Source organism: Lithobates pipiens, unplaced genomic scaffold, assembly GCF_037356315.1.
Source record: "Lithobates pipiens isolate NorthernLeopardFrog02 unplaced genomic scaffold, aLitPip1_a1.2 Scaffold_22, whole genome shotgun sequence".
NCBI lineage: Eukaryota > Metazoa > Chordata > Amphibia > Anura > Ranidae > Lithobates > Lithobates pipiens.
Window position 1 is genome coordinate 21664199 of NW_027507784.1, and position 23018 is coordinate 21687216.

Consider the following 23018-nt stretch of genomic DNA (forward strand, 5'->3'; position numbering starts at 1 on the left):
GAGCAATGATTCAGTTATAACTGTACTCAAGCTTTTGGATCTGAGGTGCACCCTCCTCTCTACAGCATCCTCTCCCATTTTTCTATTTTTAACCCCCCTCCCCCTTTTTTTTCTGCCCCCTTTCTTCCTCATCTTTTATTTCCTATTTTTTTTCTTCTTTCTTTTATCCTTTTTTTCGCTCCGAGAGATACCTACGGCAAAGTTTTTGTTCATGTACCTATCCATCTGGCTGCTCCACTTATACGCAGAAATATATTCGGTTTTCTTCCTGTTCTGCCCTCTGTGTTGTCTACCGGAAACATTTTGAGTTGGACGCCGGTTTCCGAAGCCCATATGACGGGTAGTTCTTCGTATACTATTCATTGTCCAAGAAGGTATTAAAATTTGTTCACAACGTATTCAATTGTTATGCTAATCGCAATCAATAGCTGAGAGATGAAGACATTTTCTTTAACCACTTCCCGATCCGGCGTACGCCGATGTACGTCGGCAGAATGGCACGGGCAGGCAAACTGGTGTTCAGGTACGTCCATTAGTAATTGCCGCCCTGCCGCACGCGTGTCGGTCGGGACCCCCGTGAGTCCGGTCACGGGTCCCGTGGACTCGATCGCCACGGGGATGGCCGCGATCGTTTCACGGGGAAGCTGAACAGGGAGATGGACAGCATCTCCCTGTTCTGCCTAGCAACAAGTGACAATGATGTCTGCTCCCTGTCATTAGAGCAGAGATCAGTGTTCACTAACACACAGCCACGCCCCCCTCAATTAGTAACACGCCCCTAGGACACACTTAACCCCTACACTGCCACCCCCTGGTTAACCCCTTCACTGCCAGTGTTATTTACACAGGAATGACTGCATTTGTATAGCACTGATTGCTGTATAAATGACAACGGTCCCAAAAATGTGTCAAAAATGTCCGATGTATCCGCCTTAATGTTGCAGTCACAATAAAAATCGCTGAACGCCGCCATTACTAGTAAAAATGAAAAAATGATTAATAAAAATGCAATAAAACTATCCCCTATTTTGTAAACGCTATAAATTTTGCGCAAAACCAATCAATAATCGCTTATTGCGATTTTTTTTTAACCAAAAATATGTAGAAGAATACGTATCGGCCTAAACTGAGGGAATTTTTTTTTTTTATATATATTTTTGGGTGATATCTTTTATAGCAAAAAGTAACAAATATATTTTTTTTTTCAAAATTACTGCTCTATTTTTGTTTATAGCGCAATAAATAAAAACCACAGGGGTGATCAAATACCACCAAAAGAAAGCTCTATTTGTGGGAAAAAAAGAACGCCAATTTTGTTTGGGAGCCACGTCGCATGACCGTGCAATTGTCAGTTAAAGCGACGCAGTGCCGAATCGCAAAAAGGGGCCTGGTCTTTTGACTGCAAATTGGTCCGGGGCTTAAGTGGTTAAAGTGTGTTCACAAAGTATTCAATTGTTCCGCTAATCACAATCAATAGCTGAGAAGATGAAGAAGTTGTCTTTAACTTGATACACTCTGCCTCATTGTATTCCTAATGTGCCTCCATGTATGCAAGTAGCTCTACAAGTATTCATATTCTTATGTACGATCTGCTGAACGCTCTACTGTAAGTCTCGTCAATTTCTACTTTCTCGGGTGGCTACTTGTCTGTAATTTCACTTTGCAAATTTTTAAATAAAGAATTTATAAAAATAAAAAAATAAAAAAAATAAAAATAAATGTTTGTTCCCCAATTTTTTGGTATTTCTTTGTTTATATAATAAAAAATAAAAAAAAAACCAGTAGTGAACAAATCCCATCAAAAGACAGCTCTATTTGTGTGAAAACAAAATGATATAAATTTCATTTGTGTACAGTGTTGCATGACCGTACAGTTACCAGTTAAAGTAGCGCAGTGCTGAAAAGAAAAAAATTGCCTGGTCGTGAATGGGGAAAAACCGGAGCTGTCGGTAGCGATCGGGTCCTCTCCCCTGACAGGAGCTCAAGTGCCGGAGCCGTTGGTAGCGGAGAAGAGACGATCGGGTCTTCTCCTCTGACAGGCCTGGAGTGAGGGGAAGATGGCCCCCACTTGGCTTCATAGCATTGGAGGGCGGAAGCCATGTTAAACGTCACTTCTGCCAAATGCTCTTAAAGGGTAAATGTTGATGTGAGATCTGAGGTCTTTTTGACCCCCAAATCATAAGGGGTGAAAAAATTTTTTTTTGCTAAATAAAAAAAAATGAAGGGATAAAACCTTCCGGAGCTGTCGGTAGCGATCGGGTGCTCTTCCCCGACAGGAGCTCAAGTGCCGGAGCCGTTGGTAGCAGCAGGGACGATCAGGTCCTCTTCGCTGACAGGCCTGGAGCCGAGTGAGGGGAAGATGGTCCCCCACTTGGCTCCATAGCATTGGAGGGTGGAAGCAACGTTAAACATCACTTCTGTCCAATGCTCTTAAAGGGTAAATGTTGATGTGAGATCTGAGGTCTTTTTGACCCCCAAATCTCACATTTAAGTGGTCCTGTCATGCTTTTTTTCTATAACAAGGGATGTTTAGATTCCTTGAAATAAGAATAAAAGGGACCCAATTTTTATTTTTTATTTTTTACAAGGACAGTGTAAAAATAAAAAGTAAAAATAATAATAAAATAAAAATAAAATGTAAGGAGCCCCGTCCCTCCGAGCTCGCACGCAGAAGTGAACGTGAATGTTGCACCCCTACATGTTCAAACCACACATGTGAGGTATTGCCGCAATCGTTAGAGTGAGAGAAATCATTCTAGTCCACCTCTGTAACTCAAAACTGGTAACATTTTTAAATGTCGCTTATGGAGATTTTTAAGGGTAAAAGTTTCTCGACATTCCACGAGCGGGCGCAATTTTGAAGTTTGACATGTTGGATATCAATTTACTTGGCGTAACATTATCTTTTATGATATAGAAAAAAATTGGGCTAACTTTACATAAATTATTGCAATAACCACCATTTTATTCTCTAGGGTGTCTGGAAAAAACTAAAAAATATATATATATATATATATATATATATATATATATATATATATATATATATATATATATATATATAATTTTTGGGGGTTGTAAGTAATTTTCTAGCAAAAAAAAAAAGATTTTAACTTGTAAAAAAAAAAAATAGGACTGGCCCTTAAGTAGTTAACAACTGCTTAATTCCCTTTATTTAACATCAAATATGCATTTTTACACGTCCCCCATGGAGATTTTTAAGGGTAAAAGTTTGTCGACATTCCACGAGCGGACGCAATTTTGAAGTTTGACATGTTGAGTATCAATTTACTCAGTGTAAAATTATCTTTCACAATATGGAAAAAAATTGGGCTAACTTTACATAATTTTTTGCAATAACCACCATTTTATTCTCTAGGGTGTCTGAAAAAAATATATAATGTTTGTGGGTTGTAAGTAATTTTCTAGCAAAAAAAAACAAGATTTTAACTTGTAAAAAAAATAGGACTGGCCCTTAAGTAGTTAATAACTGCTTAATTTCCTTTATTTAACATCATATATGCATTTTTACACATCGCCTATGGAGATTTTTAAGAGTAAAAGTTTGTCAACATTCCGTGAGCGGGCGCAATTTTGAAGTTTGACATGTTGGGTATCAATTTACTCAGTGTAAAATCATCTTTCACAATATGGAAAAAAATAGTTTAGACTGTATATGAGGTCACATGATGTGTAGGAGGAAGCTCTGTGAGATTAGCAGAGTTCAGTGTTGTGCCGTAGGAAGTCCTGATAACGGATAGATAAGACAGAGAGTGTGCCTTAAATCAGGGGAGATCTGGACATGCTCAGTGACTTCATTCTACAGAACAACAAGGATTACACCAATACTAAGCAAGTAAGGAGATATCTACAAGCTGTGTTCATTAGGGTTTTTTATGCTGATTTACATGGGATAAAGTTGTGGGGGAGGGTTTACAACCACTTTAAGTAGTTAATAACGGCTTATTTCCCTCTATTTAACATCAAATATGCATTTTTACACGTCCCCTATTGAGATTTTTAAGGGTAAAAGTTTGTCGACATTCCATGAGCGGACGCAATTTTGAAGTTTGACATGTTGGGCATCAATTTACTCGGCATAACATTATCTTTCACGAAATAGCAAAAAATTGGGCTAACTTTAAGATTAAGATTTAAGATTTTAACTTGTAAAAAAAAATAGGACTGACTGGCCCTTAAGTAGTTAATAACGGCTTAATTCCCTTTATTTAACATCAAATATTCATTTTTACATGTCGCCTATGGAGATTTTTAAGAGTAAAAGTTTGTCGACATTCCACAAGCGGACGCAATTTTGAAGTTTGACATGTTTGGTATCAATTTACTCGGTGTAAAATTATCTTTCACAATATGGAAAAAAATTGGACTAACTTTACATACATTTTTGCAATAACCGCCATTTTATTCTCTAGGGTGTCTAATATATATATATATATATATTTTGCTAGAAAATTACTTAGAACCCCCAAACATTTTTTATATATATATATATATATATATGATTTTAACTTGTAAAAAAAAAATAGGACTGGCCCTTAGCTAGTTAATAACTGCTTTATTCCCTATATTTAACATCAAATATGCAGGATTTTGGACTAGCACACACAAACTTTTGTTCACATCATACAGGACAAGGGGATTGCCAGAGATGCTCGGAAAGAAGTCAATTGTAGACGATGTAACAATAGTGAAAACTCCATCCCATAAGCCACAGAATAACCAGCAAGTAAAGTCCTTGTCAGACACGATTTTATTTGATTCTGCACATGAAAAATGGACATACACTTAAAAACAAACTCCCCAATATGCATATCTAATATCTATATGAATATACTTATCTAATAATAATTAAAAATCTTCCAGCCTGGTAACAATAATCACCTTTCTAAATGCCGAATGAGCACTTATTGTTAGAGAATATTTGCATGTCACTTGAACTTTATTTTCGTTTTACTGCAGGCGCTGATATGGTTCAGGTGAAAGTACAGAAAGCCTGCATCGCATCAGAAGGGAGATTTATATACTTCTCATATTGTCTTTTATTCTGAAATGATTGTGGGAATTTGAAAGTGACCAAAAACAATACTTGTATCATATAAAACAGAAGTTTATTACAAAAACAGAGTCATCAAGGACAAAAGAATACATCAACATTCAACATTTGTACATTTGTATGGATTGCGGTATGTATATACATATATATATATACATACATATATATATATATATATATATATATATATATATATATATATATATATATACACACACACACACGTACTGTTTTTGGTCACTTTCAAATTATATATATATGTATATATATATATATATATATATATATATATATATATATATAAAAACACAAACACATGTAGGCTTAGTGGATGAACCCGACGTTTCTGGCTTGATGTCCTTCTTCAGGGATTTTTTAACATACAGAGGCAGGTGTCTGTAATGCCGCTTACACACGACCGGACTTTCCGGCAGACTAGGTCAGACGGGATCAGTCCGTTGGACGATCGGATCATGTGTGGGCTAATCTGATCCATTTTCGTTATAAAAATCAGACGGATCTAGAAATAGAACATGTTTAAAATCTATCCGACGGACTCAATTCCTTTTGGGAAAACCGTTCGTCTGTGTGCTGGTCCGACGGACCAAACACGACGCAAGGGAAGCTATTGGCTACTGGCTATCGAACTTCCTTTTTTAGTCCCGTCTTTAGTCATCATGTTCAAAACGAATGGACCGTTGAATGAATTTAGTCTGTTCATGAGTGTCCAAGTCCGTGTGTTCGGAAGGTCCATCGGAACTCCGCTGAAAAGTCAGTTGGGAGGACCTCAATTTCCGGGAGGGCGTCATAGGACGTCCTCCCCTGTGCACGCTCCTTGCGCCAGCCCTACAAGGCACGTGGGGAGTGCGCTGTGGTCACAGAGTTATAGAGACTCAGCTGATCACCGATCCTAGTAAGGGGCTGGTCCCGGCACCTTACCATGTGATCAGCTATCAGCCAATGATGATGTAAACAAAAGCTCAGTGAACGTTTTTTTTTTCAGCGTGAGGAGAAAAAAAAGCCTATCACAATCTTATGTTAAAGGGACATCAGTCCCAAAGAGGAAGGAGGCACATCCATTTAGTACCCCCTGCCAGTGCCACCTGTCATTGTGCCAACAGTGCCCACCAGTGCCACCTATCAATGCCCATAAGTGCAACCTATCAATGCCCACCAGTGGTGCCAATAAGTGCTACCTAGCAGTGCTGCCTATCAGTGTAAGCAATCAGTGCCCATCACTGCCACCCATCACTGCCGCCTCATCAGCGTACATCAATGAAGGAGAAACATTACCTGTTTACAAAATTTTATAACAAAATTTATATATATATATATATATATTTTAATTCGGTCTTTTTCAATTTTTTAAACAAAAAATAAAAACCACAGAGGTGATCAAATACCACCAAAAGAAAGCTCTATTTGTGGGAAAAAAATTATAAAAATGTAATTAGGGTACAGTGTTGTATGACCGCACAATTGTCATTCAAAGTGCGACAGCGCTGGAAGCTGAAAATTGGTCTGGATAGGGGGGGGGGGGGTTAAGTGCCCAGTAAGCAAGTGGTTAAATAAGCATTTGCTACAAATGATATATATATTATCTCAGAAATAGACTAGAACATAAAAACACACAAAATAGGCAGCATAGGTCACATACCAGAGAATATCAGTAACCCACTGTGGGAACTGGGAGGGTCTCGTGTAACAATAAGATAAAAGGCTAGAAAAAAAACTGCTTCCATGTGGCCCCAAATAGTTCAACACAGATCCCCCGGAGAAGGTCCAAAAAGGCCCCCAGCGAGAAATCAGATCAAATGATCTGAAATTGAAGACAAAATAAAACAGGGCATATAATAATATATTGACAGCAAGGTATTTTGGGGTTATAAAGTATGTAGACAGGGCCCGTATGGTGTACAGTACCTATATGGAGGGCATATCAAAAATATCACTGCACAATAGAAAACATCCAATATTTGCAAGTTGGCTGGAAAAGTTCAATGAATATCCATCCCGGGGAATATACCTGAAATTTCAGATCATTTGATAATAGTACAATACTGGGGGTACAATGATGGTCAGAACTACAGGGGTATTAAATGCAAAATGAGCAAACATTGTGAAGAGGCAGTGCGGAATGCAAATAAAATTGTGGGGGGCATCACTAGAGGGATCATCAGCAGACAGACAAAGTTTCCGATTCCCCTATATAGATCTATTTACACTATATGACCAGTATGGGGACGCCTGCCTTTACACACACATTTGCCTCACAAATTTGCTTCTGGAAGAATGGTCAAACATTCCCATAGACACCCTCCTAAACCTTGTGGACGGCCTTCTCAGAAGAGTTGAAGCTGTTATAGCTGCAAAGGGTGGGCCAACTCAATATTGGACCCTACGGACTAAGACTGGGATGCCATTAAAGTCCATGTGCGTGTAAAGGCAGGTGTCCCAATACTTTTGATAATATAGTGTATCTCTAGAAGGATCCTTGGTAAGAACAAGGAGGTTCTGATTCCTTTACTTATGACACCTATTTGGGTTAAACATTACGACCTGATGCTGTTCATCTCATGGTGGTTTATGATCACCAATATATTATAAGAAGACAATCTCCGCATGGAAGAAGCAGCTGACTGAGCTAATATAATACAGATTGAGCAGAAGTTGGATAAGACATTGGTAAAAACATATTCTGCCTAGTGAATAAAAAGTAACAAAGGTCACATCATGCAGCTCGGGGAAAAAACAAGGAAGAAGAGCTTCGGAAAAATGAAATATGATTGAACATTTAAGAAGACTGTTCAAGATATTCATGTAAAAAGTACGAGGAACTATTGTTTGTTAATAGTTGGTGGTAAACTCTCCTGGTTGATGTAGGTCACTTTGGGCTGCAGAAAAGAAAGAGATACAACCATCTGAGAACCGGATAGAGTTACGGTACATTTATCTACAGTACCACAGGAAGATGTCATATCTCACATGTGTACCAGAGATGCCACCAGCTGCCAGACCACCCATGCCAGAAGATTCCCTGTAGGTCATAGGAGGAATGGGAGTATGACTACCACACAGTAAGTACCAAAACCCAACGTAGATGTAAACCCGATCTTTAAAATATCACATAAGCTTTAATTCTATCAACATTTTAACAATCATATTAAGTGTTTTAAAATCTGCAGTTTTCATTAAAACAATATCTAGTGATCCTGTCATGAAGGCCCTTGTTTGGACTCTTATCAGGTGATAGCACCTTCTCCTTTTTTCCCCAATTGTTCTTGGGTTATCACCTTGTCACAAGCACTCTGTCTGAGGTATGAAAGAGCCAAATTATGGCGTGAATACAGACAACTAGTTAAACTTTAATGCCGCGTACACATGACCGGACTTTCCGATGGACTAGGTCAGACAGAACGAATCTGCCGGACAATTCAATTGTGTGTGGGCTTCATCTGACCTTTGCTGTCTAAAAATCAGATGGACTCTAGAATTAAAACATATTTCAAATCTTTCCGACTGACTCGAGTCCGGTAGAAAAATCTGTTCGTCTGCATGCTGGTCCGACGGACGAAAACCGACGCTAGGGCAACTGTTGGCTACTGGCTATGCGCTTCTTTATTCTAGTTCGGGTGTACGTCATCACATTCGAACCCGTCGGACTTTGGTGTGCTTGTGTGTGGCCAAGTCCGTTCGTTCAGAAAGTCTGTCGGAACTCCATCGAAAATGCATCGGGAAGACCTAGTCTGTCGAAAGGTCCGGTCATGTGTACGCGGCATTAGGGTTCTATTTAACCACTTGCCGACCTACCACAGTACTTATACGGGGGGCATGTACAGACATGATTGCGTACACATACGTCATGTGCCTGTTTGGGCTAAGGGGGGGAGGGGGCGCTGTGCACCCCCATGACTACTGTGTCCACCAGATCCCGGTACTCAGGGCCCGGTGGTTATCACATGATCACAATGCCAACAAAGTTGTTATGAATGAATTATTTCATAACAGCTTTGTTGACTATGCTGCGATTGTCCCACAGCTATCACATGATACCTGGACCAATCACAGCACCCTGTACCATGTGATTACCTGTAGACAATCACAGACCACTAGCAATCACAGTTGTTAACCCATCGACAGTTGAAACCTTTGTTAGTACAATGATCATAATTGTGACAGGAAAGAAAATGTACAAAAAAAAACTGAACTATTCTGATAAAAATATGTTGAAAAATTTGTAATAAATCAATAAGAAAAAAAAAATGATTTCATTTTTGTAAACATATTTTTACCAGTCAGTGTCCCTGATCACCGACACACCAGTCATATGATGATGCTATACTGCGCTGGTGACAGAAAAACAAAATGTGAAAAACAAATTCTATTTCTTGATTTTCCAAAAAACTTAAAAAAACTCACCATGTGTCTTACAGAATACCTCAGACTGTCTACTTTCCAAAAAGGGGTGATTTGGGGGTGTTTGTACTGTCCTGGCAGTTTAAGGGCCTTAAGGTTGTCAAACATCAGAATAGATCAATTTTCAAACCCATAGTTTGTAGACGCTATAACTTTCACACAAACCAATTAATACTTATTATTGGGATTTTTTTTTTTTACCACAGAGATGCTGCGAAATACGTTTTGGCCTAAAATTATGATGGAATTAAATTTTATTGGATATTTTTAAGCCCTTGTACACACGGTCGGACATTCCGACAACAAAATCCGTCTGATTTTTTTCCGACGGATTTTGTCCGAAACTGGTGTGGCATACACACGGTCGGACAAAGTTGTCAGAAAATCTGATTGTTCGGAACGTGATGACGTTCGTTGGTTATGGCTAGTAGCCAATAGCTTTGGTTTTGTAATTTGATCTGAGCATGCGTGGCACTTTGTCCGATCGGAATTCTCTACAAACGATCAAACAAAGTCCGATCGGATCATGTTTTCGGAAAATTTTATATCCAGCTCTCAAACTTGGTCTGTCGGACATTCCAATGGAATAAGTCAGATGGAGCCCACACACGGTCGAATTATCCGACAACACGGTCCGATCGGACATTTTCCGACCGTGTGTACAAGGGCTTATAACAGAAGTTTTCAGTCTTTTTTTTTGTGGTGATACAATTCCATCAAAAGAAAGCTCTTTCTATGTGAAAAAAAATGATAAAAATGTAATTTGTATACAGTATTGCATGACTGAACAATTGCCAATTAAAGTCGGGCTGGTCGGCAAGTGGTTAAAAACAAACCTTTACATATCCTTTAAGTGGTTAAAAAATGCTGTGAAAACGTCATAGCCCTCATGAATAATCCCTGTGATTTCTGCAACTTGTTAACTTCTTATGATCATCAGCTCCATCTAAAGACCATAAAAAAAAGGAAAAATACCTCATTATGGCCACTTGATGGCGCTGAATATCATAGGAAGTAAACATATTATATTATAAATAGACCCCAATGTGTTTATTTATATATTTCGTTTTTTTATGATGACCAATTAACTCTATATTTGTCACTGCACAATGAAACAACTGTGGCAACAGTTCTATTTATTCATTTTTATCACCTTTTGGTTTTCAGGACCAAAATTGACGAGTGAGTGATTCAGAAAGGTTTGAGAAAACGAATGACTGGAAAAGGGGTTGACAAAATGAGTGAGATTGAGAAACAGATGTGCAGTAAACTCTCCCAGATAAGACAAATCCTGAAAGAGACACCAGGTAAGTCCCGGTGATAAGTTTATCAATTTATGGCAATTCATGGCTTTTCATGGTGTTAAATGTAAACCCCCGTACACACGATCGGACTTTCCGACAACAAAACCGTGGAATTTTGTTTGAAGGTTGTTGGCTCCAACTTGTCTTGCATACACCACGGTCACACAAATGTTGGCCAACAATTATGAACGTAGTGACGTACAAGAAGTATGGCGAGCCGAGAAAAAGGAAGTTCAATAGTCATGTGAGATCTCCATTACAAGCGCTAGTTTTACAAGACCCAGCGCTTCCGGCTCGTACTTGATTCCGAGCATGCGTGAACTTCTGTGTACACGCGATCGGAAAGTCCGACAACAAAGTTTTGTTGATGGAAAATTTGAGAACCTGCAAGCCAACATTTGTTGGCGGAAAGTCCGACAACAAATGTGCGATGGAGCATACACACGGTCGGACTTTCAGCCAACAAGCTCACATTCAACATTTCCCATTGGAAAGTCCGATTGTGTGTGCGCGGCATTATGCCCTGTACACACAATAGGATTTTGTGACAAGTTGGAGCCAACAACCTTCGAACAAAATTCCACGGTTTTGTTGTCGGAAAGTCCGACTGTACGCTCCATCACACATTTGTTGTCGGAATTTCCGCCAACAAATGTTTGAGAGCGGGTTCTCAATTTTTCAGACAACTAGACTTGTTGTCGGAAATTCCGAGTGTGTGCGTACATAAGTCCGATGCACAAAAGTCCACGCATGCTCGGAATCAAGCAGAAGAGACGCGCTGGCTATTGAACTTCCTTTTTCTCGGCTCGTCGTACGTGTTGTACGTCACCGCGTTCTTGACGTTCGGAATTTCCGACAACAATTGTGTGAACGTGTGTATGCAAGACAAGTTTGAGCCAACATCCGTCGGAAAAAAATCCACGGTTTTGTTGTGGAGAAGTGCAGAATATTAGACATGACATGGGGGGGAGGGGGTGGGGGCCCTATAAAAAGTCAGCTATTGTTTCAAGAACACGGTCACATCCCCGTAGAAATCTCAAGCAAAAAAGATAACATTTTTTAAATTTTAATGCAACAAAACACAACACAAGGGATAACCATTTTTTTTTGTAAAATATAAAAGATTTCGGCCAGCAAAAGATTGACAGCAGGTTCTCAATTTTCCAGTTGGAAAAAAGTTCAGATCGGAAATTCCGAACGTCTGTACAAATTCCGACGTGCAAAACTCCTACGCATGCTTGGAAGCATTGAACTTCATTTTCTTGGCTCGTCGTAGTGTTGTACGTCACAGCGTTCTTGATGGTTGAGAGTCCAGAGAACTTTTGTGTGACCCGTGTGTATGCAAGACAATCTTGAGCGAATCCCGTCGGAATTCCATCAAAAAAACCCATCAGAGCTTTTTCCGACCAAAATTTCAATCGTGTGTACGCGGGATAAGATGAGTGTTTTTGAATACTTTTAATTAAAAAAAAATAGTGCTGTTGACATCTGGGTAAATCAGAGGTGATGCTAGGTCATTGCTTCCAGGGTTACCATCAAATACAGCCGATCAAAGACTGTCCCCGCTTTGCTTGGCTGTCCTGGTGGAACGGGAGAGCCGGAGAGAGAAGCTTGTAATAGCAATTGAGCAGCTAGTTAGCGGCTCCAATTGCTTTTACAAGAGAGCTGACCACTGCCTCTAAAAAAATGGTGCAGCTACAGACATCACCCCCAGTATAATCACCGCTGGTTGTCAAGTGGATAAAAACACAATTTCTTTAAAGTCAACACTCATAAAAATGTTTTCCATGTTGTTACACAAAAAGATATCCAAATACCATGAAAACATTAAAACATAATTGTGACAGAGTATACATTACGTCATAGGAGACTGATTTTTTTATGGCCCGACACGTTTCGTGGACATAATCCACTTCTTCCGGAGCCATCAGTATGCTTATTCACAAAACAGTCTAAACAAAAATCATAATTGATATAAAAAAGTTGATCATTTCTGTATAATTTCACCAGGACAACCCTGAGCATTTATCCTCCCTCTGGGGATATTTATTCTCATTTTCTGTTGTGTCTCCAGAGTAGGAAATTTGTTGAAATTTCTCCAAAGACTTACACACTTATGTCCTGTACACACGGTCGGAAATTCAGACGGAAAAGGTCAGATCGGATTATATTGTCGGAAAATCTGATCGTGTGTGGGCTCTATCAGACTTTTTCCATCGGAAAAATTTGAGAGCTGGCTCTGAAATTTTCCGACAAAAAAATCCAATCTGACTTTTTCCGATCGTTTGCAGAGCATTCCGATGGACAAAGTGCCACGCATGCTCAGATTAATTTATGAGACCAAAACTATTGGCTACTAGCCTCTACGTAGTCCTGTCGTACGCAACAAATGTGACCTCATTCCGAACGATCGGAATTTCCGACAACTTTGTCCGATCGTGTGTATGCAACACAAGTTTCGGCCAAAATCAGTCGGAAAAAATCCAACGGATTTTGTGGTCGGAATGTCTGACCGTGTGTTCAGGGCCTTAGAGTTGCCTGACGAGGATTGGGAGTGCATCCATACCCTTATTCACAAGGGATCAGTCCAGGAACACGGCTACAAAATAACACTGCGGTGGTACAAAACCCCAGTGCAGATGCATATATTTGCACCTACCACCTCTTACTTATGCTGCAGATGCTGTTCAGAATGATTTAGGTACCCTCCGTCATGTGTGGTAGACCTGTCTGAATTTTCAACCATTCTGGTTGGAAGTCTATTGAATTATATCTTCAGTTACCAATTACACCTTGGATTTCACTCTGGCCCAGTTCCTTCTGTATCATACCTCCCTTCCCCCAAAAAACTACCAGAAGTCCTTAGCGATGCAGGTGGTGAATGCTGCTAAGCTTTGTATCTCAGTAAACTGGGGCTTCCGGCAAGCCCCAACCAGTCAAGAATGGTCCTCCAGACTCCACATGATTGCAGAGATAGAAGGTTTGATTGGGAGCATCCTTCTAGACTTTAATTTGAGAAACTCTGGCTGGGTTCTTGTCTTAACCTCGTAATGTAGGTCTAATTGGATACTAGTAGCTAACTAATTTTTTTGTGATTAAAGCAGCATCTCTGGAGCCAGGTTGATGTGACCCTCCTCCCACCCTAACTATACCCCCCTTTTCTTGCCATATCTTGCCCTACCTCTATTTTCCCACCCCCCCCCCCCCCTTTTCCCCCCCATCCTATCTCCCTTCCAGTCCTTTCTTGCCCTTTTTGCCCTCTCTTTAATTGGTCCACACATCCTTCTCCACATTACTCAAATACTTTTGGTTGATCTGGAGCATTTGCTGTCCCTCTACAGCCCCTCGTCTACCTGGAGACTTTTTTCAGTACCTAATGCATCATGAACAAGTCTTTATGGAATTTAAAAAAAAATATATAATAATAATAAAAGAGAACAAAGACAGCAAAATCTAAAACTGACCCTCCCCTACTCTATCCAAGCCGTAAAAGGGAACTTTTTTGCTATAACTCCATTTTAACAAATGGATATCTGGACTGGTTTGGATTTGTGATAATATACTTAAAAAAAAAAAAAAAGTTATTCTGCAATCTGGCATCAGTTATCTGGGTATACTGAATGGGAAGTTATTGTTTAATTTACCTTGGTTCACTAAACATGTTGTATTGTATTATCTACCAGGACTTTTATGTTCTCCTGGCCAACAAGTTCAGAATGGAGGATCCATCAATAAGGTAATTTATCCTTAACTCAATACCATCTCAGTGTTACAGATATATGGGTTGATCCCTTCATAACGCTCTGTAATGCCGCGTACACACGACCGGATTTCCGGCAGACTAGGTCCGACGGACAATCCAATCGCGTGTGGGCTAATCCAATAGTTTTTTCGTTATAAAAATCCGACAGACCTAGAAATAGAACATGTTTCAAATCTGTCCGATGGACTCACTTCCTATCGGGAAAACCGTTCGTCTGCATGCTGGTCCAACAAACCAAATACGAAGAAAGGGAAGCTATTGGCTACTGGCTATTGAACTTCCTTTTTTAGTCCCATCTTACGTCATCACATTCAAAACGTGACTTAGACTTACTCCGTTTGTGTGTGGCCAAGTCCGTTAGTTCGGAAAGTCCATCGGAACTCCACCGAAAGTCCATCGGACCTTGTCTGCCGGAAAGTCCGGTCGTGTGTACGCGGCATAAGAGTGCTGCAAGTGTGCAGGTCTGCTGCAATGATAATACCACCTCATATGACCTTTTGGATACTGCTACATGAGGGAAGTAATAAAATATTGAGCCTCCGATTTAGAGTGTTAGCCTGGGGATGACAGTTGTTGGGTTCACCTTCATCACCACTACCGACTGAAGAATGTAATGAAGAAATTGGTGGTGGTGGGGATTGACCAACTGTTTTTTTTTCTTTTACATAACAGGGTAAGGTACCATATGCATGTAACCTTGTTAGTGTGGCTATTGCAGCCTGCAAGTGTAATTTTCTGGGTCAGTATTGTTTGGGGCTCTATGTGATTTAAAAATAAATAAAAAAACATTAAAAAGATAAAAAATATAATAATGAAGAATGATTTTAGATAATAATTTGCTGTCACAAAACAGTTTAAGCTACAGATGTGTAAAATCTCATGCACCAATTGGCTCGTCTCTGCTGCTAATGTTGGGTATGGGCCAAAGAGAAATGCTTATACTGGTAAATCGAACATTTGAGAGTTGTGGAACTTTGACTCCTCAACGAGCTTAGAAATGTAAATCAACTCATAGTAATGCCGCGTACACACGATCGAATTGTCCGGCGTACTTAGTCCGGCAAACAATCCGGTGGATAGTCTGAACGGACTTGGCCACACACGGACACACAGAAAGTCCGGCGTTTGCTAGCGTGATGACATACAGCATGTACGACGGGACTAGAAAGTTCAATAGCCAGTAGCCAATAGCTTCCTTTTCGTAATTTGCTTCTGAGCATGCGTCATTCTTAGTCTGCCAGACTAGCACACTGACGAACGTATTGTTCGCTGAAACCCAAGTCCGGCGGAAAGATTGGACTGCAAAAATACTTTCTAAGTCCAGCTGAGAAAGTCCGCTGAAGCCCACACGCGATCGAATTGTCCGGTGAAATGCGTTTCGGCGGACTAAGTACACCGGACAATTCGATCGTGTGTACGCGGCATAAGAGTCACTTCACTGCCACATGTGTTGGGAAGACCCCTGTGTTTTATTTTCCAGCCATATTTGTTCTATACAAAATGTGTGATGAGGCAGATCAATTCCAACGTGTCCAAAATATCTGTTTCTTGACTTTCTAACGATAAATGTTTTAATAAGGGGTCCATTAAATATCAGATTACCCCAGTCTTGCATGTTCTTACTCAAAGTAGACTAATTTTACTCAAAAGAGTTTTTCTATTTTGGTAGATCAGACCTTACACCTCACATTTGTCTCCTAGACTACTTTAGGGAAATTACTCCCTATCTTTACTTACCTTCACTTACCTTACCTTAGGGGAATTCTTACCTACTGTTATGCCATAGTTTGCTCTTATATTTCAGGTGAATGCAGTAAGAAAAATAGGAAAGTTTTCATATAGACCTTCTTCTACAAATTCTAGTTGCCTGCATGTTGTGTTGATGCTCAGGCCTTCAGTACATTCTGAGTTACTTTCCTGGAACAAGTCAAGAATTCTGAATTTTTTAGCTGCATAATTTAAAGGAGTTGTAAAGACAGAAGGTTTTTAATCTTAATGCATTTTATGCATTAAGATATAAATAAAAAAAGCCTTCCCAGCACCCCCCAATTACCTACCTGAGCTCCATCGCTCTCCAGCGATGTCTACGATCCCCTCAGCCATCCAGTACACTTCTCCTGAGTGGCTGAGACAGCGAAGTGGCGCTATTGACTCCCACAGCTGTCAATCAAAGTCAGTCAGCCAATTAGGGGAGAGAAGGGGGCGGGGTCAGTTTGGGGCTCCATGTCTGAATGGATACACGGAGCTCTGAATCGGCTTGGGTGAACCCTTAAGAAAGCTGCTGGGCACTCAAAGGAGGGAGGGGCTAGGAGCAGCAAAGAGAGACTCAAGAAGACTCAAGAAGAGGAGGATCCAGGCTGCTCTGTGCAAAACCAACTGCACAGAGGAGGTAAGTATAATATATTTGTTATTTTTAAGAAAAAAAAAGAGCCTTTACAATCACTTTAAAGTGATATTAAAGGCATTTTTTTTTAAAATAACAAACGTGTTATATTTAATTGCTCTATGCAGCAGTTTTCCACAGAGCAACCCTGAGCCTTCTCTCCCCCTTCCCCCCCCCCTGTTGGCACTTCAGGCCTCTCCTTCATGCTGAGTGCCCCAGATCAAGCAGCTTGCAATGGGGGCACCCAAGCAGGGGCTCGCTCCCAAGAAGAGACAGTCCCCGGAGAGCCGAGGCTCTCGTGCTCATTGCTGGATTGCGATGGGGCTCAGGTAAGTTTTAATGGGGGCTGGGGGGGCTGCTGCACACAGAATGTTTTTTTACCTTCATACATAGAATGAAAACCTGAAATGAAAATGAAAAACCTTGAGATTTTACAATCACTTTAAGATAGAGGATCAACAGCACAGCCAGTTAAGGAGCATTTATAGATGGAGGTCAGACATGGAACCACCTATCTCTATCATCACAGTCTTCTTTTAAAGGCTGTAAGCTGTCCATGTCCAGCTGTTGCGTTGCTGTATGTAGACACCAAACACCGGTGACCCCACAGAACCAGAACCAGCAAAAAAAGAACCAAGTGTTAACAAGCGTCCCATATTTAATCATAAATCTAGCATCCAAGAACTCCACCACAGCTTTACAGAAGGTTTTATGATTGTGTACTTCACTGTATGAGAGTTATGGATTATTACACTTTTTCCAGAATTTAGATGAATGAAATACATATTTGTCTCAGATGGTAAGTGAGAGCTTTATACTAGTCTATGCTAATTTGGGATGCAGAAACATCCTCTAGTATCCAGCAAGACACATTCCCCACTGTGAGGTTATGTTGATTAAACTCAGTGGTCATCAACTCCTGTCCTCAGGGCCCACTAACAGGTCAGGTTTTATGTATTACCTTGGGAGGAGATGCAGACTAGAATACTGCAATCACTGAGCAGCAAATGATATCACCTGTGATGTATTTCAGTTATCTTGCAAACCTGGCCTGTTAGTGGGCCCTGAGGACAAGGTTGATGACCACTGGCTTAAACATCTGGACTCTCCTTGACACTGTACTGTTAAAATGGTATGCATATTCTAAGTAAACTTTGCCCTGGATTAGGGTGCCCACGTGTCCCGGATTGCCCAGGATTGTCCCTGATTTCAGATTTTTGTCCCGTGACCCAGCCACCTTCATTCCGGGACAATACAGTGTCCCGGAATGGAAAAAAAAACACACCACCAGACTAGTCCGCTCCACCCATCCGCTGCCACCCTTATAAACATGTACACATCTCTCACACATGACACATCATAGGCTGCCAGGCTGGTTGCTAGACTAGGGGCCGCCCCGCATCTAGCAACCAGTGATGCCAGCTGAGGCCTGAGGGCTTACACGTGGGCAGTCAGTGTGGGCAGCACACCTGCACTCCACTACGGCTGAGAGCAGCGCTCCCGCGCGCCTCCGAGAGAGAGAGCAGCCAGCCAGCACAGAGTGACACACACCAGTGACCAGACAGAGCCACAGTCTGTCACTCACTTACTGCTGGTAAGGAGGATCATCCAGCCTGTGCCCATTCAGTGCCAGTCCCAGCCAGGGCTACCGCCGACTACTGCCACTGCCCGCAGTGCAGCCGCTCTCCGCTGCTCTGCAGCACATTACCATTTGCCAGCAGCGCACAGAGAAGTAACGGTTCAACTTCTTTCCTGAGCAGCCAGCCTGAGCCTCATCCGAGTCCCTGAATGGCAGCTTGGAAATGTGGTCACCCTACCCTGGCTGGATCATGACTGTGATGGTTAAAAATGTTTACAAGAAAATGTTTTTTGGCTGTATAATATCACTGCATATGTCTGTCTTTGTACAATTTCAACACTTCTCTAATATTTGAAACCTTGTTAAAGAGTTTTTAAAAGTTATGGTTTACGAATGCACTGACCTGAACCCTTTTTAAAGCAGGGACCAGAGCACAAGGTTGGGATCTTCTCCATGGAGGTGATGGATCCTGGATGGCTGGAAGCTGCATTGAATTCTAGGTTTTTCAATAGATCGGTGTATGAAATCAAATATACCATCTCCAATGACAAAAAGAAAAGGGATTCCATTTCTGAGAGCACCTTCTGCATTTTCTTTACTGATCAGTTCACTTGGAATGTTACATCAATTTCAGAAAAAGGTCAAGCGTTAAAAGAATTCGGTAAGAGCCACACAGTGCTAAGTACTTTTTTCCACATTGCCTACTACCTGCTTCTGCTTTCATAGTATGACACTGTTAAGCCTCATACACACGATCGTACTTTGTAGCAACTTTCCTGTGGATTTTTGTACAAAGGGCGTCAGCCGAGAACTTGTATTGCATACACACGGCAGGACTTTTTCAGCCAACTTTCACCAAATCACGTGGTTTTTCTGCTCTTTACCGCCACCTTTGGTCAACTTCTGTATTGTTGTCTGATCTTTTGCATTGGTTCTGAGCATGCGTGTTTGTACTTTGTACAAAAGTCCGATGGTTTTCTGTACACACGATCGGACTTTGCTCCATCGGACTTTTGTTGCCAGAAAGTTTGTCCATTCACACAGCCAACAAAAGTCCAATGAAAACCGAAAAAGTTTGTCCGATGGAGCGTACACACGGTCGGATGTTGCTCCAAAACAGCTCATTTGCATGTTTGTTGTCAAAAAGTCCGATTGTGTGTACGAGCCTTTACCCTGATCATGGAAACCCTGTGTATTGTTCTGAAAGTATTTTTTTTTTCTTTTTTTGTCCATGGATATTTTTTGGGACAGGAAGTAAACCCCATATAGTGGTGATTGATGATGCAGACGACAGCGGAGATGCAAAGAAGAAAAAACTCCTAAATGATCTGATCTTGAGTAAGATATATATCAAAGATCTTTTCCTCTTCAGCAAATTGGAAAAGGAATGTGACTTCATGACTTATCTCAATGCTGATGAGCAAACAGACTCTATGCCCATTGGTAAAGGTAGGTACCTACTTAGCAAAGATTGGTACGTTATGGTTATGGCTTCTTTTACACTGAGAGACCAATCGGGTCCACCTGAAAAACTGACCATCCATTGCTCTCTATGGAGTGGCGGATGTCAGCGGATATGTGTCCACTGACACCCACCGACAACCACTAAAAACACATCACCACCCAACCGGCAGATCATATGACAGTCAGATGGAAACCAACAGGCAGTCTGTTTCCACCCAACAGCCCCATAGAGAACAGCGAGCTGTGTGCATCAGTGGAGCGGACATGGACCTGTCATCCGCCTGCTCAGCGGGGATCAGCGGAGAGATCCATGCATGCATTCTATGCATTAAGATAAAAAACCTTCAGTGTGCAGCAGCCCCCCTCAGCCCCCCCTTAACCCTAATCTCGATCCAGCAATGCTGTACAAGAACATCTGCTGCCCAGGACTCTCCCTCCTGATTGGCTGAGACACAGCAGAGGGTTGTTCCATATCTGAGTGGACACACAGAGCTGCGGTTCGGCTCAGGTGCCCCCATAGCAAGCTGCTTGCTGTGGGAGCACTCGGCAGGGGGAAGGGGCCAGGAAAGCCGAAGGGGGACCCGAGAAGAGGAAGACCTGGGCTGCTCTGTGCAAAACAATTACACAGGACAGGTAAGTGTGACAGGTTTGTTATTTTTAAACAAAAAAGATAAATAAAAAATAACAAGACTTTAATATCACTTTAACCACTTGCCGGCACAATCCCACGAACCGTCGTAGCTGTACGTTGGCTCCTTTAAGCGGGATAGCAGGCGCAAAGCCGCAACAATGTGGGGGTGAAGATGTTCGTGGCCCGCGGTCACAATGACCGCTGGTCGCACGCTATCGCGGGCACGAGAGGCAGAACTGGGACGTGCGTGTGTAAACTGTTCTGTGAGGAGAGGGAGATCGTGAGTTCCTACTTGCTAGGAACAACGAGCTGTCATCTCCTATAGTCAGTCCCCTCCCCCCACAGTTAGAACACACAGTCAGGGAATACAGTTGACCCCTTGATCGCCCCCCTAGTGTTAACCCCTTCCCTGCCAGTGACATTTACACAGTAATCAGTGCATTTTTATAGCACCGATCGCTCTATAATTGTCAATGGTTTCAAAAATGTGTCAGAAGTGTCCGATGGGTCCGCCATAATGTCGCAGTCCCAATAAAAATCACAGATCACCGCCATTACTAGTAAAAAAAGAAAAAATAATAAAAATGCCATAAATCTATCCCCTATTTTGTAGACGCTATAACTTTTGCGCAAACCAATCAATATACTGTTATTACGATTTTTATTACCAAAAATGCATACCGGCCTAAACTGAGGAAAAAAATAGCTACTTAAAAAAAAAAAAAAAAAAAAAAAAAAGATCTTTATTATAGCAAAAAGTACAAAATATTGTGTTTTTATCAAAATTGTTGCTCTTTTTTTGTTTATAGCGCAAAAAATAAAAATCGCAGAGACGATCAAATATCACTAAAAGAAAGCTCTATTTGTGGGGAAAAAAAGGACGTCGATTTTGTTTGGGTAGCAATTGTCAGTTAAAGGGGTTGTAAAGGTAATTTTTTTATTTTCTACATAGATTCCTTTAAGCTAGTGCATTGTTGGTTCACTTATCTTTTCCTTCGATTTCCCTTCTAAATGTTTTTTTTTCTTTGTTTTCTTTGTCTAAATTTCTCACTTCCTGTTTCACCCCAGTAAGCTGTTCAGTAAGCTGTTCTGGCTGACTAACCACCAGCTCGGATGATGGTGAGAAGTTTACTGAGGAGAAACAGGAAGTGAGATATTCAGACAAAGAAAAAAAACATTTAGAAGGGAAATCAAAGGAAAAGGTAAGTGAACCAACAATGCGCTAGCTTAAAGGAACCTATGTAGAAAATAAAAAATTTACCTTTACAACCCCTTTAAAGTGACGCAATGGCCTTGTCATTGAGCATGCCAAATCTTCCGGGGGGCTGAAGTGGTTAAGCGATATTCTTGAGCCCCTCCAGGGCTTTCCCTGATTTTGAAATACTGTGAATATAAAACGGCTTTACAGAATAAAAAAATTAGAGATTACAGCATTTCTAATATGTAAGTTGAATTAAATGTAACATGTTCATAAAAAAATATATATATATATATATATATATATATATATATATATATATATATATATATATATATATATATATATTTCTATGTACTTATTTTATCTATTTTCACCTATATGATGGTGTTCAAGGGTAGATCCACCGGTGTCCTGTGCTCATTGACCAGAGCCCTCCTTCAATAATGAGAACCGTGTGATATTCTTCTGCCATCTGTCCATTTTAAACCCTCCTTTATGCTCTTTAATTGGTAGATCCACTAGTGTCCATCCAAGCTATGCCAACCCAGGACAGACAGGTTAATACTGCCCATACAGCACACATAATGGGTGAGTATAACGTCTAATGTAGTTGTTTTTTAGTCATAATCCATTTTTTTCTGTTACTGTACAGTATGTGACGGTTTCCATTCATATCTGATGACCTTTTCAGGAGTAGATGCATTAACAATGGTTCCGGTTATCCCAGACCAGTACAGACATGTTGATATTGCCCATGCAACACACATGATGGGTGAGTATGAAATTTAACTGCGTCATTTAAAAATACAATTGATTTACAGTAATATTTTATGTACCATATTTATCAGCGTATAACACGTACATTCATTTTAAGAGGGAAGTTTCAGGGAAAAAAACCTTACATTTTAAATAAGGAAGTTTGAAGCAAAATAAGGGTCAGTGCCCATCTGCAGCCTCACAAGTGCCATCAATACAGCCTGATCAATGCCCATCTGCAGTCTCACAAGTCCCATCAATGCAGCCTGATCAATGCCCATCTGCAGACTCACTAATGCCATCAATGCAGCTTCATCAGTCCACATCACTGCAGCTTCACCATTGCCATCAATACAGCCTGATCAATGCTCATCTGCAACCTCACAAGTGCCATCAATATAACCTGATCAATGCCCATCTGCAGCCTCACAAGTCCCATCAATGCAG

At 40.8% G+C, this 23018-nt stretch overlaps 1 protein-coding gene across 32 annotated transcripts in view; it reads left to right on the forward strand.

Moving 5' to 3' along the window:
• Positions 1–7710: 7710 nt before the first annotated feature.
• Positions 7711–23018, forward strand: part of LOC143923390 (uncharacterized) — a 46045-nt gene continuing 30737 nt past the window's right edge. For 8 of the 32 annotated variants that reach the window (XM_077447019.1, XM_077447025.1, XM_077447029.1 and 5 more), the window contains exons 1-7: positions 7717–8151; positions 10658–10797; positions 14478–14530; positions 18940–19180; positions 19771–19968; positions 22329–22403; positions 22507–22587. In XM_077447019.1, coding sequence (XP_077303145.1) covers positions 10704–10797; positions 14478–14530; positions 18940–19180; positions 19771–19968; positions 22329–22403; positions 22507–22587 — 742 coding nt within the window. In that variant the 5' untranslated portion in view covers positions 7717–8151; positions 10658–10703. Of the gene's footprint in view, positions 8152–10657; positions 10798–14477; positions 14531–18939; positions 19181–19770; positions 19969–22328; positions 22404–22467; positions 22588–23018 lie in introns of all 32 variants that reach the window. The other 24 variants (XM_077447016.1, XM_077447018.1, XM_077447034.1 and 21 more) reach the window with 14 other exon arrangements.